The following is an 18069-nucleotide window of genomic DNA, read 5'->3' as shown; positions in this document are numbered from 1 at the left end:
CCACTACCACTATTCTTAATAGAACTTGAACCCAGAATCAATAACAAAGAGATATATGATATCAAACAAATACTAAACACAATAGTAACAGTCGAACCACCACGACACAAAAAAGATATACCTCAATGCATGCGGTGTCAACAATACGGACACACTAAAAACTACTGCAACAGAAGCCCAGCCTGCGTCAAGTGCGCAAAAAATCACTTAACTGCACACTGCCCATATTCAGGAAAAATAGAAAAAGTTAAATGCTTCAACTGTAACGGTAACCACCCAGCCAGCTATAAAGGCTGTGAAGTAAGAAAACAACTACAACGAAAACTGTTCCCGCCCCTACGAAGCAGGACAAGCACTAACACACAAGCCCATCAGGACAGCACAAAACCTGAAATAATACCAAATACAGAGCAAGCAATAAACACCAAACCTATCGGCACCAACACCATTGGTGGTCTAAGCTATGCTCAATTAACCAGCCAACCAACACACACACATAACCAATACCACAGCAATAGTAACAACGACACTGCAGAAATCAAAGAACTGCTCAAACAATCCATAAAGAACACCGAAATGCTAACCAGAATGATAAGCGAACAAAACGCAGTACTCAAACAGCAAACCCAACAAATCACAGTCATGCTACAACTAATTACAAACGTGCTAAGCAAAAAATAAAAACGGACACTCTAAAAATAGCAGCCTGGAACTCAAACGGCCTACAACAACGGGCCCGCGAAACTAAAACATTCATATACAATAATAATATAGACATACTACTTGTCTCAGAAACACACTTCACTACAAAAAGCTATTTGAAAATACCATACTACACCATATATGATACCAAACACCCCTCAGGAAAAGCTCACGGAGGGACAGCAGTGATAGTCAGAAACGATATCAAACATTATCTACACAGCCAAGTTAACAAAGAATATTTACAAGCAACCACTGTTACAGTTCAAACTAGCAGCAACTACTTCCAGTTGTCAGCAGTATACGTGCCTCCGCGACACAAAATAACAACACAAATGTGGGAAGAATACTTCCAGGACCTAGGGGACAAGTACATCGCAGCGGGAGACTACAACTCAAAGCACACGCTTTGGGGGTCAAGAAACATTACACCTCGAGCACAGAAAACAAGTTAAAAATATATAAAACGATCATAAAACCAATCTGGACGTACGGAATACCACTATGGGGGACGGCAGCAATGAGCCATATAAACAAAATAGAGGTAATACAGGCTAAAATCCTCAGGACAATAGTAAACGGACCTTGGTACGTCAGAAACGAAGATATACGAAGGGACCTGGGAATGCCAACGGTCAAGGAAGAAATCAACAGATACTCCGAGAAATACAAATTAAGAATAGCAACACACATAAACCGGCTAGCTGCGGAAACATACAAAATCATAAATATGGACAGAAGACTAAAAAGGAAGCACCCAGCAGACCTTATAAAGGACATAACCTAAGAAACACGAGGATGGTACCCCGCTGGGGGTAGCCACCAACATGCTAATTTAACCGTTAAAAAATTCCACCAAATGTCCAAATTGGACAAATTGTGAATTTTAATAAATAAATAAAAAAAAAAAAAAAAGGTTTTAGAAATTCGCATTTGTCGGGTTGGATTTTTAGTCCTAATTCTTTTAATCTTTCAATACTATAGCAAGGTTTTCATTGTGTTGTTGAATTGTACTACCGAATATTATTATGTCGTCAAGGTATACAAAGCAGTATTTGTTCAATAATCCTCGTAACGCGGTATCCATCATGCGTTGGAAGGTGGCTGGGGCGTTTTTTAAACCGAATGGCATGCGATTATAGTGAAAGTGTCCCTGAGGTGTGCTAAAGGCTGTATATTTCTTTGAGTCGGGGTCCATAGGTATTTGATGGAATCCCGAAGATAAATCTAGAGCAGAGAAGAATTTGGCGTTGCCTAATTGTGATGGAATGTCGTCGATTGTCGGTAGTGGGTAGGCGTCTTGATCGGTAAGTTCATTTAATTTTCGAAAGTCTATAACTATACGCCATTTCTGTTTGCCTGATGCGTCTGATTTCTTGGGTACTACCCATACTGGACTGTTGTAAGGAGAATCTGATTCTTCAATGATATTTTTATCTAACATTTTTTTCATTTGTTTTTCAATTTCTGCTTTATGGGCTTCGGGAGGTCGGTACGATTTGGTATTGACGATTTTGTTTTCGCGTAGGGTAATAGTGTGTTTTGTTAGGTTAGTACAAGGTAGGGTATCGGATTCTAGGTCGAACACGTCTATGTAATGTAGGAGGATCTTTTCGATAGGAATACGAAGTTTGTCTTCAATATGGTCTAGTCTAATTATTTGTTTCATTTTAGCAATTTTATCGAGATCGTGTTCATAAGAAAGATCATTAGTGATTATAGTTGGTTGCTCACCAGTATTGCAGAAACATACTCTCGTCGGAACTTTATCCAGATAAATTGTTTCGATTTTGGTTTGCCCTGGGAGAATGGTTTTCGGCGCCTGGAAAAATATTTCGTTCCCGTTTAATTGTATTGATTCGTTGTTAATTTGATATGAGTAGTTAGAGAGCATAGGTAAACCAATTATTCCGCCTTCTATTAAAGGAAAATCGTCTGGCACAACGTGAAATGTGTTCATGATGTTAAAGAATTGAAAGTCTACTGTTTCGTCAGTTTGGTATTTGTCATTGCCCATGTAAAATGTTTTAGCTACTGTCTTTTTAGGTTTAAATATGGCACTTGATCTTTTAACTAGATTTATTCCTGCACCGGTATCGATTAAATATCGTTTGATTTCTGTTCCTGATCGAACTCCAATGGATAGAAGTTTTCCTGTTGTTGCGTGTACTCGCAAGGTTCTGGTAGCGCTGTTTCCTCTTCTCGTCCCGCATTCTCCATGTTTATATTGTAGCTGCGCGGTGGCGGAAGATTTCGCTGGCTGGCCGGTTGAAAATTTTCGGCAGTAATTTGCGGTATGTCCTATTTGGTTGCACTTAAAACACTTCATTCTCCCTCCGTTGTTTATTTGAGTGCTTGTCGGCAGGCGATTGAGCGTAGTCATCGGACCGCTCCTAAGTGGGGGTTTGCGTTGTGATGATACATTCCCTCGGGCAAATGAATGAGCTCTTATTTGCTGGCTGCACTGATTTCCGCGGTTTCGCTCAATTTCTCCGATTAATAGTTCTGCTTCGAACGCGGCATCTTGTGCTTCTTGTAAGGTGCGCGGTTTCATGCTTGATGTTCTGATTTCTATCTCGGGTTTTAAATTTAGTATGAACGTTTTGGTTGCGCGTTCGTTCTCTAGGTCTATCGCGACTGCTCGTCGAATAGGATCGCGAATTTCGTGTTGCAATGCGTATATAAGTTCATTAAGACCTTGTCGAAATCTTTTGACGTATCCGTGTACTGATTCGTTAAAACTTTGCCGAGTTCTTTGTAATTTATCGCGTGCACCGTTTGAAGTTACGCTAATCGATACGAACTTCCTCAGATTTTCGAATAAGGCGCCGTACGTCTCGATAACCGAATGTGTAATGCCTCTTTCGGCTTCGCCGACAATGCGTTTGGTTAGAATTAATTTCAATAAAGCACGCTTTTCCTTACATTCCGATCTAGCTTCGCTTACCCGCTTGATGAATCCCTCCACTCCAATGTCATCTTGACCGTTGAGGACTGGGATGAACTCGATGCTGGTTTTCGCGTCGAACATATGTCGTTCGTACGAGGCTGATTCTTCTTCCTCGTCCTCGGAGTTCGCTGGGTCGGAGGTTTCTGGAGTTTCTTTGATCCGAACGCGTTCTTCCGGAGATTTCACTATGCGGGTGTCCCGAGTAGTGCTTCTGCTGGCAGAACTAGTATCGTCTGTCATAATTGAGTTGAACTCAGACGTATCTACGGAGGATTGTACTCCTAGCTTGAGTTCGGCAACAGTCTTCCCTATTGGTTCTATTTCCTTGATCCGTTGAGTGCTTTCATCGCGGATTAGTTTATGCAAATCATTTATAGCTGCCTTATGTTCTTCGTGCTGGCGCTGCATCATATCCAAAATTGCCCGCAGGTTTGGATCACCGCTAGTCGAAGCGACAGGTGTAATTTTCTTATCGTCCCTTTTATCCATTTCAGAGTAATAGATCGTCGGAGTCTGACGTTATCGAATGCAATCGATCGATCCTTTTAGAGGAAATGGTTCTACTTACTAATAAAACCGTTTTTCGTAGTCCAGGTTGCTTGATACACCTTTGGTCGGATGTCCCGTAGGCCAAAATCGTAATCTTGTTTTATCCAACGTGGATGTATCCTGGCAGTATCGCCAAAATGTCACGTAAAATAAGAAAGAAATTTAAAGGAAAGAAGAAAACTTTATTTTTTCCTCGTTTATACACTTCTGAACTCTAGCCGCGGCCGTTCGAGACTGAGGCTCTTACAATATTTTCTTACTTTCGGTGACATCTGTTTCCTCTTTTGTTTGTCATCCTTCATTATCAGAGTTCATACAGCTCTCACAGTGCCTGGAGTTCCGACAGTTCCTTCGGCCCTCACGGTGCCTAGAGTCCCGACAGTTCCTACGGCTCTTACGGCTCCTATTGCTCCTATTGCTACTACTGCTACTACTGTTTCTACGCCATCAAGAGGGTCATAGTTCGTTCGTGAGTGCCGAGGCGTGCAGACGTGTGTCCAGTGCCCGGCAAAGTCCACAAAGCAGCAGTGACCATCCAGTTGCTGCTGAATGCCGTGACGTGCCGTGACGCCCATCTGTCGAAAGCGAATCCAACTAACCTAGCCAGGGTTAACAGCCTCTCGACTAGTTCTTTCACACTGAATTAACTAGCTCGATGATGGCTCTATCATTTCCAACAGGCTCCCCGGAGCTAAATTATCACACCGCCATTTTTCCTCCCCTGTGGCAAGAGGGCAACACATCCATCCTGGTAAACGACCAGCACACGAAAAAACGGAAGCTCGAACCGACCAAGACAAACGTAAACAAGAATCAAACCAAACCATCAGCCAGCCAAGTGACCACCTACAATAGATTCTCAATACTGGAGTCCACGGAAGACTCCATGATTACAACCGAAAAGGTAAACAATCTCCATACTCAAAGAATTCCCCCTCCCGCACCGATATTCATAAACGACGTAATCGACATTCAGTCAATGATTAAGACTACCGAAAAAGAAATCAGCAAAGAGGACTACAAGTTAAAGATTAACAACAACCACGTGAAAATACTGCCGACCCACCCAGACGCCTCTAGAAAGTTAACCAAGCTATTAAAAACATTAAACGCTAAATTCCACACATACCAGCTCAAACAAGAAAGACCATTTCGAGTGGTGCTACGCAACATCCATCACTCAGTCGATCTAGACGAACTAAAGTGCGAACTGTCAAACCACGGCCGCGAAGTAACTAATATCAGCAACATTAAGCACAGAATCACAAAAAACCCACTATCCTTATTCTTTATAGACTTAAAACAAAAAACAAACAACAAAGAAATCTACAATATCAATCGGCTGATGAACTCCATAGTTAAGTTCGAGCCACCTCTTGTAAAGAAAGAAATAATACAATGCAAAAGGTGCCAAAGGTACGGCCACACGCAGAAATACTGCAATCACAACTTCCGGTGCGTAAAATGTGCAGGTAATCACCCCACTGACCAATGCACTAAACCCCCGGAAACCCCCGCCAAGTGTATCCACTGTCAAGGAGAGCATCCTGCGAACTACAAAGGATGCTCAGCCTACAAATCGCTACATAATATAAGGTATCCAAAACTGAGACCCAAGGACATAAACATACAAGAACCTAAACCCCAAAAACTCACCTCACCAACAGTATCCTATGCGCAGGCAACGCAAGGAAACGTATACAACTCGAAAACACACAGTGTACACACAGAAAATAGAATTCCCACCCCACAAAGCACAGACAACTTTACCAGACTCGAAAAACTTATCGAGAAGCAAACTGAGCAAATTAACAACTTGCTGTCACTACTCACACTCTTCATGGACAAATTCATAAGCACAGAAGCAAAATAAAACCAATGCGAATAGCTCTGTGGAACGCCAACGGTCTAGCTCAGCACAAATCTGAGCTAGAACTATTCTTAAAACAACAGCAAATCGATGTGATGCTCATATCCGAAACCCACTTCACCGACAAAAACTACCTCAAAATACACGGCTACAACTTCTACCACACCCAGCACCTCAGCGGAAAGGCTCACGGCGGCACCGGAATCATAATCAAGTCAAACATCAGGCACTACGAACTTCCACCATTCCAGAAAGACTACCTCCAAGCAACAAACGTAGCAATAGAAGACTGTCATGGTACAATCACCACCTCAGCTGAATACTGCCCTCCCAGACACTCCATCGCCAAAGAAGACTTCGACCACTTCCTGGACACCCTGGGCAACAGATGCATAGCCGGAGGAGACTACAACGCTAAACACACCCAATGGGGTAGCAGACTGGTTACAGTAACAGGCAAAAACCTCCTCAACAGCATAATATCCAACAACCTCAACTACCTTACCACATACGAACCCACACACTGGCCCACCGACACAAACAAAATACCCGATCTCCTTGATTTCTTCATAACTAAAAATATCTCGCCAAGACACGTCCAAATCAATTCCTCGGCTGATCTCTCCTCTGATCATTCCCCCGTGATAGTAACAGTCAGTTCAACCATCATCGAGAATACACCTAATGGCTCCATTCATAACCAACACACCAACTGGCAGCTCTTTAGAGAAGTCTGTACCCACACAACTTCAGCCTCAACCTCACTAAAAACCAATGACGAAATCGAAGCAGCCACGGAATACCTAAATGCGAGCATAATAAACGCTATCCGCGTCTCCACACCGGCAAAAACGTCCATCAGCAACCACGATTACCCCCAGTACATATTAAAAAAAATAGCAGAAAAACGTAGACTAAGAAGGATGTGGCAGACCCATAGAACACCGGAGGACAAACGCAAACTAAACAACGCAACTAGAAAACTATCCAAAACCATAAAGAACTACAATAATGACCGTTTTCACAAATATCTCGCCAGCCTGTCCCCCACAGCCGACTCAAACTACTCACTATGGAAAGCCTCCAGGAAACTCACGCGCCCCCCACAAATAATACCTCCAATCCGCCGCCCGCAGGGTGGATGGGCGCGTAGCCCTATAGAAAAAGCCAACCTATTTGCCAAACACTTGACTGAAGTATTCCAACCCCATTCCTCCATAGCTGCAGCGGACGTCACCGAATACCTGCACACTCCCTTCCAAATGTCCCCTCCTATCCAACCCTTCACTTCTGCAGAGATCATTGAAGCAATCAGTCGCCTAAACCCCAAGAAAGCAGCAGGTCACGACCTAATAGGAAATAAAGCAATCAAGGAACTCCCCATAAAAGGGATTGCACTCATCGCATCAATCTTTAACGCCATCCTCCGCCTTGAACACTTTCCTAAGGCGTGGAAAATCTCACTAATCACCCTCATCCCCAAACCCGGTAAACCAATATATGAAGCCAGCTCCTATCGCCCAATCAGTCTCTTACCTACCCTGTCTAAACTATTCGAGAGGCTGCTCACGAATCGTCTCCTTCCACTCCTAGAGGAATTGAAAACTCTCCCAGATCACCAATTCGGCTTCCGAAAACAACACTCAACAGTAGAGCAAATCCACCGCATAACCCACATGATCAGCCAATCCCTTGAAAAGAAAAAATACTGCTCAGCCGTATTCCTAGACATCCAACAGGCATTCGATAAAGTATGGCATGAAGGGCTACTCTACAAGCTTAAAAAAATCCTACCCCACCCATACTACTCCATCTTAAAATCCTACCTAACCAACAGACAATTCATAGTTAAATGTCTAGGCGCCACTTCCGCAACATTCCCAATAGAATCCGACATACCGCAAGGTAGTGTCCTCGGACCCCTACTATTCTCCATCTACACTGCCGACTTACCCGTACCAAACGAGGTAACAATAGCAACATTTGCCGACGACACAGCACTATTAGCTACCCACGCAGACCCGGCAATTGCCTCATCCACTCTCCAGCGAAGTCTCGACTCCATGGAAAAGTGCTTCCAAAAATGGGGTTTTAAAATAAACGAAAAAAAATCCTCCCATGTAACCTTCACGCTCCGAAAACAAACCTGCCCCCAGGTCACCATTAACAACACAATAATCCCAAGCAAGGACTCCGTAAGATACCTGGGCATGACCCTGGACAGGAGGCTAACCTGGAAAAAACATATCTCGGAAAAAACAAAGCAACTAAAGGAAAAACTAAGAAAATTCTATTGGCTCACGGGCCGACGCTCCAAACTAAACATACAGAACAAAATAACCCTCTACAAGGCCGTAATAAAACCTGTCTGGACCTACGGAATCCAACTATGGGGAACAGCAAGTAACTCCAACATTGAAATACTCCAACGCTTCCAATCGAAAACGCTAAGATCCCTATTAAATGCACCCTGGTATGTTACCAACGAAACAATCCACCGAGACCTCAAGATACCTACAGTCAAAGATGAAATACACAAGTCCAGAAGCAGATATAACACAAGAGTCAACAACCACCACAACCCACTAGTCACCCAACTACTGGACACGACGGACCAGATCCGCAGACTAAAAAGAAAATACCCACTAGATTAAATCCTTAGTCCTACTAGAATCAACAATATAAAGCTATTATAATCCATGTCATTGTATCACGCCAAATTAAGTTACTGAAAATTCTCAACGAGAATTGATTGTAAATATTCTAATAAATCAAATATTACATTCACGTCTTAGTATAAGCAATTCCTCCGAGTTACTTTCATTTTGTGCTTCAGACCATGTTAGCTCTTTTTTTAGAGTTACGAATGAGAAGGCCCAGCTTCATCGTCGACAATATCTATGTTCACTTGATAAAGAGTATTGTTTTTACAATCTCGAATAACTTCGTCGATATATACTTTCATAAACATTTTATTTATATTATCAAATTCAAACCAGTTTTTCACACCGGCTCTGTTGCACCATTGGCATTCTGCTATGCTCTTTCCCATTATTGTTATGTCATCCTCATCTTGTTCGCTTTCATACTTCAAAAGCTCGCCCCACGCTTTTATCAGTATTACATTTTTGGCATTTGACCAAGCATCTTGTATCATACGGCAACAATCCCACAAGATTAAATCGTTATGGTTTGTTACCACGTCATCCTTCGTATTGCAGTTAGGTAATGGCATTAATGTTTCGACTAATTTTTTTCGGTATATTCGCCTGAAACATTCGATTATTCCACGATCCATTGGTTGTATGAGTGGTGCAACATCACATGGAAAACTCATGACTGTAACGAATTCATCTTGTTTATTTAGTTCCTCGAGATCATAATGTCACTTAGCATTATCTACTATCAACAAAGTATTCTCCCTGCGCCCGTTTTTCCTTTGTCTTTCTTTAACTGATTCTAAGAAATATTTCTCGAACCACTTATTGAAAATCTTACTGTTCATCCAAGCAGTGGTTGTTCCTATGTAGATAGTTGAGGAAGCATTTGTATTCAAATTGTATGAACCTTGAGTTTCCACAATTCTGCCGATTATTAGTACTGACAACTTGTGACATCCGGTAGCATTTGTACAAAGAAGTGTAGTAACGTAATCCTTGTACATTTTTGGGCATTCTAATTTCTCATTTCAAAAGATCCAAGTTAACTCTGGTACTGCTCTCCACGTTAATCCAGTGTAATTGACATTGTAAACGTTCTTCAGTGTGTACTCCTCACATTTCAGTAATTCTTTAAAATTAGCTTTGAAGATATTCGCTGCAGCTCTATTTGGAGTACGGAAATCGTCGATATCCGCTTGATAGATACGGCAACGCTCCTTAAAATTCATCATCCAACCGTAACTGGCTCTAAAATTAGGATCTCCGTTTAGTTTTTCATTAAATTCCAGAGCTCTTCTCCGTATCTCTATCGTCGATTCTATGTTTTTTCCCCTACATCGTACGCACCACTGGTAAAGAACTCTTTCTAAATCCGTTATCCGTGTCCATGATAGACGTTTAATGGATCGGCTAGCAATCAGTGTATTGTTCTCGAAATATGTTTTAATCTCTTCGCTGTGTGCATATATATAGCGCACGGTGGATGGTGTAGTACCGTATTTACTTGCTATGGTACTTTTAGACTTACCTCTTTCTAAGGAAGGATTTCGTATTTTGTGTCAAATGACAGCATTTCCGATATTTGTCTCGGCGTCATTTGACGTTTTTGTTTTTTTCGTATACTTAATATCTACGGTAGAAACGTTAACCAGTAGCTGTGTGAGCATTCTGAGTAAAACGACTAAGCACTAGATACACTTTGACTTTAGCTATATTCAATCCGTCTCAACGAATGTTTACAACAAGAGGAAGAAAGAGTTGAGAATATCTGCATCTATTAATACTATTACAAGTTTAAGTGTATTTAGATTCTATTCAAAATGTTCGTAGAATTTCATCAGAAGACCGTGGGATCAGCAATTCTAGCATCAAATTTTCGCATTTTTAAATCATTTTTTGGAATTGGATATGCGCATCTTAAAACGATACTAAACTTTTCGGCGATTATCCAGACAGCGATTCGCCAATTTGATAACACACGTTTTCGAACCCATAGAAAGTTCTCATCGGTCTGCAAGGTTAAAGAGTTTTATAACGTAGCATGGTTGTTTATCGAAAAAAGTACACGTCATACATTATAGATGTTATACGATTCTGAGAAACAGTATTTCCCGTGTTCACTCCGTTACGTTTGATACAATCTTAGAAACATATCTTCCACGCATCAAAGTTTCGTTTAATACCATTCATTACTTTTTTACATATTTCTGCATGGCACAAACATGAAATGGGTACATCTTCATTTGCAGTCCTACGTACTCCATTATAACCACACCATTTTTGTTGTCTTTCATCCTGCCCGGTACACTATTTCGTACATGGAACACAGTACTCATTTTTTTTCGCGTAATCACTCATGTCGAAGTGATGTATGTTTCGCTTCATAATATCATGTGGGTTATCGCGTGTGAGCTCCTAAATCAAACTATCCGTATCCGTGAACATAATGTTACTATATCCGACAAAATTTAATACAATGATCAGTCGCTCAGCATGGTTCCAACAAGTGAATAGCTTCACGTCTGTATGATTGACCGCGTTATTCATTAATTTAAACAAATTTTAGAAAAGATCGTTAGTTGTGTTCGTATAAAGTCTGGAATCGATGTAATTACACAACCATCCGATTGTTGAAGCACTAAAATACAGTGTACTTTTGTCAATTTCAATCTATCGTTTGAAACGTATCGCAAATAAGTGCAATGTGTTATGTACCGAAGTTTATTATCGACTGTTGATAAGCAGTCTTTTTTCTGCTGTTTGTCCCTGTCACTGATGCTTCAACTCAAACGTTAAGAGGTATCCCGTGACTCATACAGCGGAGCGGAATTTATATCACAATTAATATCGCCGATCTATCGAAAACCTCCGGGCAGCATCGATTGAAACACAGCCGAAGCATAGAAATTATTTACAGCAACATACAATTTGAATTCGGCCCATTTCATTGCTCTCCCAGTAAGAGTCCTTTACTCTTAAGGGGTATTCTAGTCTACAAATTTGAAAAAATCGACAATTTTTTTTCAATATTTCCAAAGTTTAGACATTCAAGAATATTCCTTTAAAAGGATTTTTCAAAATTTCAATTATTTTATGAGTTACAGCTATTTTTGTGACGCGGCATCTGCTCCGGTCCGACCGGAACAAATGAACAGTAGACGGTAGACTCTGCATGAGTACCTGCGTATGAATACGCTCATAAAATCTATATTGTATTTTATCCCTTTTTAATGTATTTTTAATTCAGCAATTCAATTGGAACGATGTTTGGGTTCTGAAACCCAAAAGAATAACGAATCGTTAACTTCGTTAATATGGACTTTTGCTCCGAAGCACATCCACGCAGGAACGCAGACAATTCAAATTTCCACTTTTGTCGCAGTATGTATTTTTAATGAAGGTTTCATATCCATATTAAAAATCTTAAGTGTCATGGGAATCACGATTGGCCCAGAAGCTCATGCGTTCGCAGTCAGGCAAGACAAAGTTCGCATCGAGTGCTCTGAACTCCGAGCTTCTGAGACATCAAAGGAAGCCAGAATTGCTCGTCTCCATGAATGAACTTCGGAGAATGAGCAGTTTGAAGTAGAGGAAGGTTTCTTGTATAGAGCAGGAATCGCCGATTAAAAATATGTAAATATGCTGCACCATTCTATGAGTAAAATTGCCGGAAACTTGTCTCAAAACTTTAAACCCGTTTTTCTCGAAACTACTTTTTCCGAGTTGGCGTACACGATATTTCAAATTCTAATGAACCGATTTATTTGAAAGTTGTTGTGAATGTTCTTTGTACATTCCTCTATTGCCTGAACCACGCTCAGATCAAAATTCTTAATTTTCCTATTTTTAAATAATTCGGAATTGCCAAAAAAACGTCCAAAAGGAAACTTTTTTTCAAACGGCAGCCATTTTGTGAAAAAATATTTTTTTTACTTTTCCAAGGTTCAGGCTATAGGCGCATCTACACTAATTAAGAATCCATACGGCGTTTTTGCTTCAGATAACCAAAAGGGTTGAAATCATGCACGCCAGGATACCCTTTTTTTGGACCCTTCACTTTGCCAGCTTATAACTTTGTGAATTTTGAGTTTTTTTCGGTGAATTTTTCATGTAATCTTAAAATATCAATAAACAAATGATAAAAAAATGGATAGTAAAAATATTTTTTGTTTCGTTCGTACAGAACTTTCAAATCCGCTCGAAATTCATGCCTCTAGACTGGAATACCCCCTTAAATATTTTACGTTTCTGATGAATCATCTGTAGGTAGATACTTGTTTTCGAGCGGCCGTACCTATGCGAGTGTCACGTCGATTCGAAATTATTTCACGTTCCGCATGGGAGGTGAGAGATTCGTATTTCAATTATGATCGTTATTACAAAATTTATTAGAAATTGACAGAGTAACGATACAGAATGTTATAACAGAACAGAATAGAATGTCGAGTATTGACTTGGGAGGATTTTTATATCAAGGGTTTGGTTCCTGTGGAGGGGTTATCACTGGATGCCGATTACATAGGCATCCTATTACTGCTTAGTTATTATTTCGATGGCTAAGGTATATGAGATATGATATCCTATCGCTGTATTCGCGGGACCACCGTGACACGAGCATTGATTCAGCCACCGCGTATATCCTACTCAACGAACAATAATATATCGACATCGGTTAGTAACTTGAATTCAATTTTGATGTAATGTGTCAAATTCATATGGAAATTCTCGATGTAATTGCTTCGAAAATTTTCAGAAACATGTGCCAATAAAAAAAAGGATGTTTTGGTGGAGAAAGTTAGTTAGTTGGAGATAGTCACGAGATGTAAGTAGTTAGTTGCAAGTTGTTGGTTGTCGATTGTAGTGAGTTGTGAATTATCACTTAGAAGTTGATTAGTTGTACCAATTTAATTGTTTTAGTTGTATTGCATTACTATATTAATGTAGCGGCACATGATAGCAATACTATGCGATGTGCGATAGCAATAATTTGTTCTCGTCATTTCGCACTGTCCCTAAGCGATTAAACCTCTACATTAAGAAGTAGCTCTAGTTAAACAATGATAGTGTCCTGTTTCATCATTATAAATAAATCTATCAAATAGATAGGTCACTATAATTCTAGGGCCTCGAGCTGGGATTGAAAAAACGGAAAACCAACTATTTAACAGAACGATTCGTGTAATAAATGTGAAATTAAGTTGAAATCGAGTCAAATCATTATCCACGATGAGCGAGGAATGAAACACGGATAACACTACCATTGATGTCGGAGAAACGTGCGTTGCTAACGATAAACTGACGCGAATCGAAACAACTAAAGTTGCGGAATTGAAAGATTTGTCCAGTTGGACATTCGGTAAATTTTTCTAGCTTAATTATTAAATAACACGTGGATGGCTATCACCAGCGGTATACCATCTTCGAGTTTGTCTATTTTATTTCTTTATTGAGATCAGTTGGTTGTTTTTTCTTTAGTCTTCTTTCTATGACAATTTTTCCCGCTTCAGCAGTCAGTTGATTTGAATATGTTGCCGTTTTTCCTTGTATTTTTATGCGTACCTGCCGATTTCTTCTTTGGCGCTGGTATTTTTAAGTCTTTGCGTATATCCTCGTTTCTGACATACCATGGGGCGTTGACTATTGTTCTCAGTATCTTGAATTATAGCGACTCTAGTTTATTTATGTAGCTCATTGCTGCTGTACTCCATAGTGGTATTTCGTATGTTCAAATTGGCTTTATTATTGTAACAGTGTTTGCTGTAGCAGTTGTAGCGAGAGTTCGCTGCTCACAGCTATGGTCGAGGACATTCGTTCATCTTCGAAATTGCCGCTCAAAGATACTAAGGAACATTTCGGTGTCCCATCTTTCTCACATACTCGTGCTGTATTCTGTTTGTTCCACTTTACAGTTCACACGATACTCCTACGAAATCCTCATCGCAACCGTCCGTGTTGTCTCCATCCGACGCTACCGCGGTTATGTCCGTTGTAATTGATTCATCTAATGAACTTTTATTTATGACGACGGTGTTCTCGAGACAAGAAGGACTCGTGGGTACTACAATTGCCGTAAATTCTCTGCTACTTTCCCCGATAGGAATATGAAGAGATCCGTTTCTTTTTTCGACTACGATCAGGCTTGCCAAGTCACACCGAGACTTGTCCAAAGTACAAATTAAATAATAATAATAATAAAACACTGCTACTGTCGCAAGCTGTCAAGTTGCAGAATTTACAAAAGTCCCAGATACCGTTAAAGTCTCGAAAGTACATCGACTTCAGCGCGTTGTGGATAACGCTGAATCTTCGTGCATGGATAGTCCACCAATGACGGAAATCCACGCGACACATGTCATTAGCCCACTGCAGTACTATAATCGAAAGTGATTGTGGTCGAACATGGAACCGGAAGATTCCGAGGTTGTCCATTGTAGAAACAAAATGAAAAAATCCGAATAGAAAACTGAAGTCGATCGTGCAGTGTCAATTCCACCAACACCAGCAAAGACCTTGGTTCGTCGAGGGTTAAAGACATTAAAATTGTTCGTAAGAAAATCCGAAAACCTTGACATTTACGTAGGAAGGAAAGAAACTGCCTGACTTTTTTACGTGATTCCGAAGAAGTACGTAAATAGAGTGACAGCCTAATCGAAGCAGCTGCGAACTGGTGACGAGATCGTTCAGATTTGCGAACGTAGATTGCGTGTTATGCCGATCGTTGAAGCGAGGAACGCGTTAAAAACATGTGCAACAACGGTAAAATTGCACATAACCGAATTTTGGTTTCAGTGAAGATCTAGGTGACACGTTGGGCGATATGCTTGTACGCACTCGAAGCGACTCCGATTAATGATTCGTCGCGTATTTACCGGCTTTGGTAGTCACACTGATAAATATCCGCTGATGTACAAAATGGAACAAATAAATTGCAACACCTAAATATCTTGGTTATTAATGTTATGAAAAGAACTGCACAGGACAATGTTATGCTATTTGGAGGGGTACACGCAGTGGTAGATAATGTTTTTTCTAGAAGATATTTTTCAAATATGATTTTAAGGTCGTCATCAACTCTGTTATTTTATTATGGGACAATATATTTGTTCAATACATTAATCGATCTATCTCGATATTCCCTATAAACATTTAATTTGACAGTTACTTTAACTCTAATTTGTCAAATTGAAAGTATAATAGTCAAAGAGAATGTAAATATAAGGATACTATTTCGCGTCTATCTTTGTCTTCCATATACAGTAGAACCTTAACTATCGGAACTAATAATGATAAATGTATTTGAATAACAGAGCAACAGCTTTTCTGTACTGTGTGCCATATATTTCAAACCAAATGGTACATGCAAACAATTAAACGCTACATCAAATCATACGCGTTCCGCAATTTTCTTATAGCTAAATCATATTATATTTCTTAATATATTTTTTAATATACACGTTTTAATATAAGCAATTCCTCCAAGTTACATTCATTTTGTGCTTCAAACCATGTTAACTCATTTTTGGAAGCTTCGAATGAGAAGGCCCAGCTTCATCGTAGAAATAGTTCATTCGATCCACAGTTTTGTTTTCAAACTCTCGAATAATGTCGTTGGTACATATCTTCATGAAAACCTCACAAATTTCGTCATTTTCAAACCAGTTTAACACACTGGCTTCATCGCACCGTCCGCATCCAGGTAAGCTACGCAGTATTTCAATTGTTTTAACTGCGTCATATTTCATTCTTAGTGAGTATTCCTCACTCCACTGGATTTCACGATTCAAAAGGCTGTCCCACGCATTTGTCAATATTGCATTGTCGACATAAGACCAAGCATCATGTACAATGCTGCAGCAATCCCACATGTCTAATTTTTCATGCATGTCTATCACATCATCATTCGTATTGTAGAGAGGTAATGATGCTAATGTTGTCACCAATTCTTTTCGGTACTTTCTCTTGAAACTTGAAATTATTCCACAATTCATTGGTTGCCCGACTGGTGATATGTTAAGTGGAATACTTATAACTGTAACGAATCTATCTTTTCTATTTAGATCGTTGAGATCGTGAATCAACCTAGTATTATCTAGTAATAACAACGTTTTCTCCCTGCGCCCCTTCTTCAGTTGTCTTCTTATAACTGATTCTAAGAAATATTTCCTAAACCACTCATTGAAAATGTTACTGCTCATCCAAGCATTGGCGTTTGCTCTGTAGATAGTTGAAAAGGCATCTGTATTCAAATTGTATAAACCTTGAGTTTCTCCAATGTTGCCGATTATTAGTACCGGCAACTTGTGACTTCCGGTAGCATTTGCACAAAAAAGTACAGTAACATGATCTTCCAACATTTGTTGGTTTCCTGCCTGTTTCGCACGCCTAAAAATCGAAGTTTTTTCTGGTACTCCCTTCCACATCATTACTGTGTAAACGACATTGTAAACGTTCTCCAATGTGAACTCCCCGTTTTTCAGAAATGTGTTAAAATGAGCTTTAAAGGTATTCAGTGTATCTACATTTATTATTGGAAGATCTTTCTCGACATCATTACCAGTTATACGGTGACGAGATCTAAAGTTTTTAAACCATTGGTCAGAGGCTTTAAAATCAGGATCTCCCTTTAATTTTTCATTAATTTCCAAAGCTTTTCTCCGTACCTCTACTCCTGTCATTTGTATTCTGTTTTGCCTACACCGTAAGTACAACTGGTAAACAATTCTTTCTAGATCCCTTACATGTAGCCATCTTGTACATTTTCTGGAACGGCTAATATCCAATGTCTTGGCCTGGAATAGTCTTTTAATCTCTTGGTATTCTTTATATATATGGTCCAAGCAGGTTACTGAAGCATTGTACTTTTCTTGTATTAATTTTTGATCCTCACCTTTATCTCTCATCCTAAGAATGTCGTATTTTTTTTCAATTGACAACACTGCTTGCGGTTTTCGCTTCATCATTGTTTGGAACGTTTCGAATGTAAATACCGCACAGAAATGATGTTACGCGATTTTATTTCGACAGTTCTCGTCGTCGACAATTTTGATTGGGGGAAACAAATACTATATGAACTATATACGTATATAGGAATATACGTATGTACGATACACTGTAGAGAATTATACAACATTCTGATGATAGAACGTCCGGATGATGTATATACGCAATATATAATCGAGGTTATGCTGTATGAGTATCAAAATAACAAATAATATTCGGCCAAGAGTTGATAGAAGCAGGCAACACGAAAGTAAGAATTTATTATAAGATTATTATGAGAATAATAAGAACGGATTTAATTGCAAATAGTTTATAAATAAATGGTTTTCTGCAACTAA

The 18069-nt window shown here is 39.7% G+C and overlaps 1 protein-coding gene across 1 annotated transcript; it reads right to left on the bottom strand.

Moving 5' to 3' along the window:
• Positions 1-16047: 16047 nt before the first annotated feature.
• On the bottom strand, positions 16048-17737 carry LOC105666730 (jerky protein homolog-like). Its single transcript, XM_012318447.3, has one exon. It carries the CDS (start codon positions 17689-17691, stop codon positions 16240-16242), a length of 1452 nt encoding a protein of 483 aa, XP_012173837.1. The 5' UTR covers positions 17692-17737; the 3' UTR covers positions 16048-16239.
• Positions 17738-18069: the final 332 nt, after the last annotated feature.

This window comes from Bombus terrestris, unplaced genomic scaffold, assembly GCF_910591885.1.
Source record: "Bombus terrestris unplaced genomic scaffold, iyBomTerr1.2, whole genome shotgun sequence".
Taxonomy (NCBI): domain Eukaryota; kingdom Metazoa; phylum Arthropoda; class Insecta; order Hymenoptera; family Apidae; genus Bombus; species Bombus terrestris.
The sequence above is the reverse complement of the archived record's forward strand: the minus strand, read 5'-3'. Positions and strand labels throughout refer to the sequence as shown.

What these genes read in the sequence shown, in the direction of transcription:
- LOC105666730 (XM_012318447.3), bottom strand. Translation starts at nt 17,691, where the DNA reads ATGATGAAGCGAAAACCGCAAGCAGTGTTGTCAATTGAAAAAAAATAC.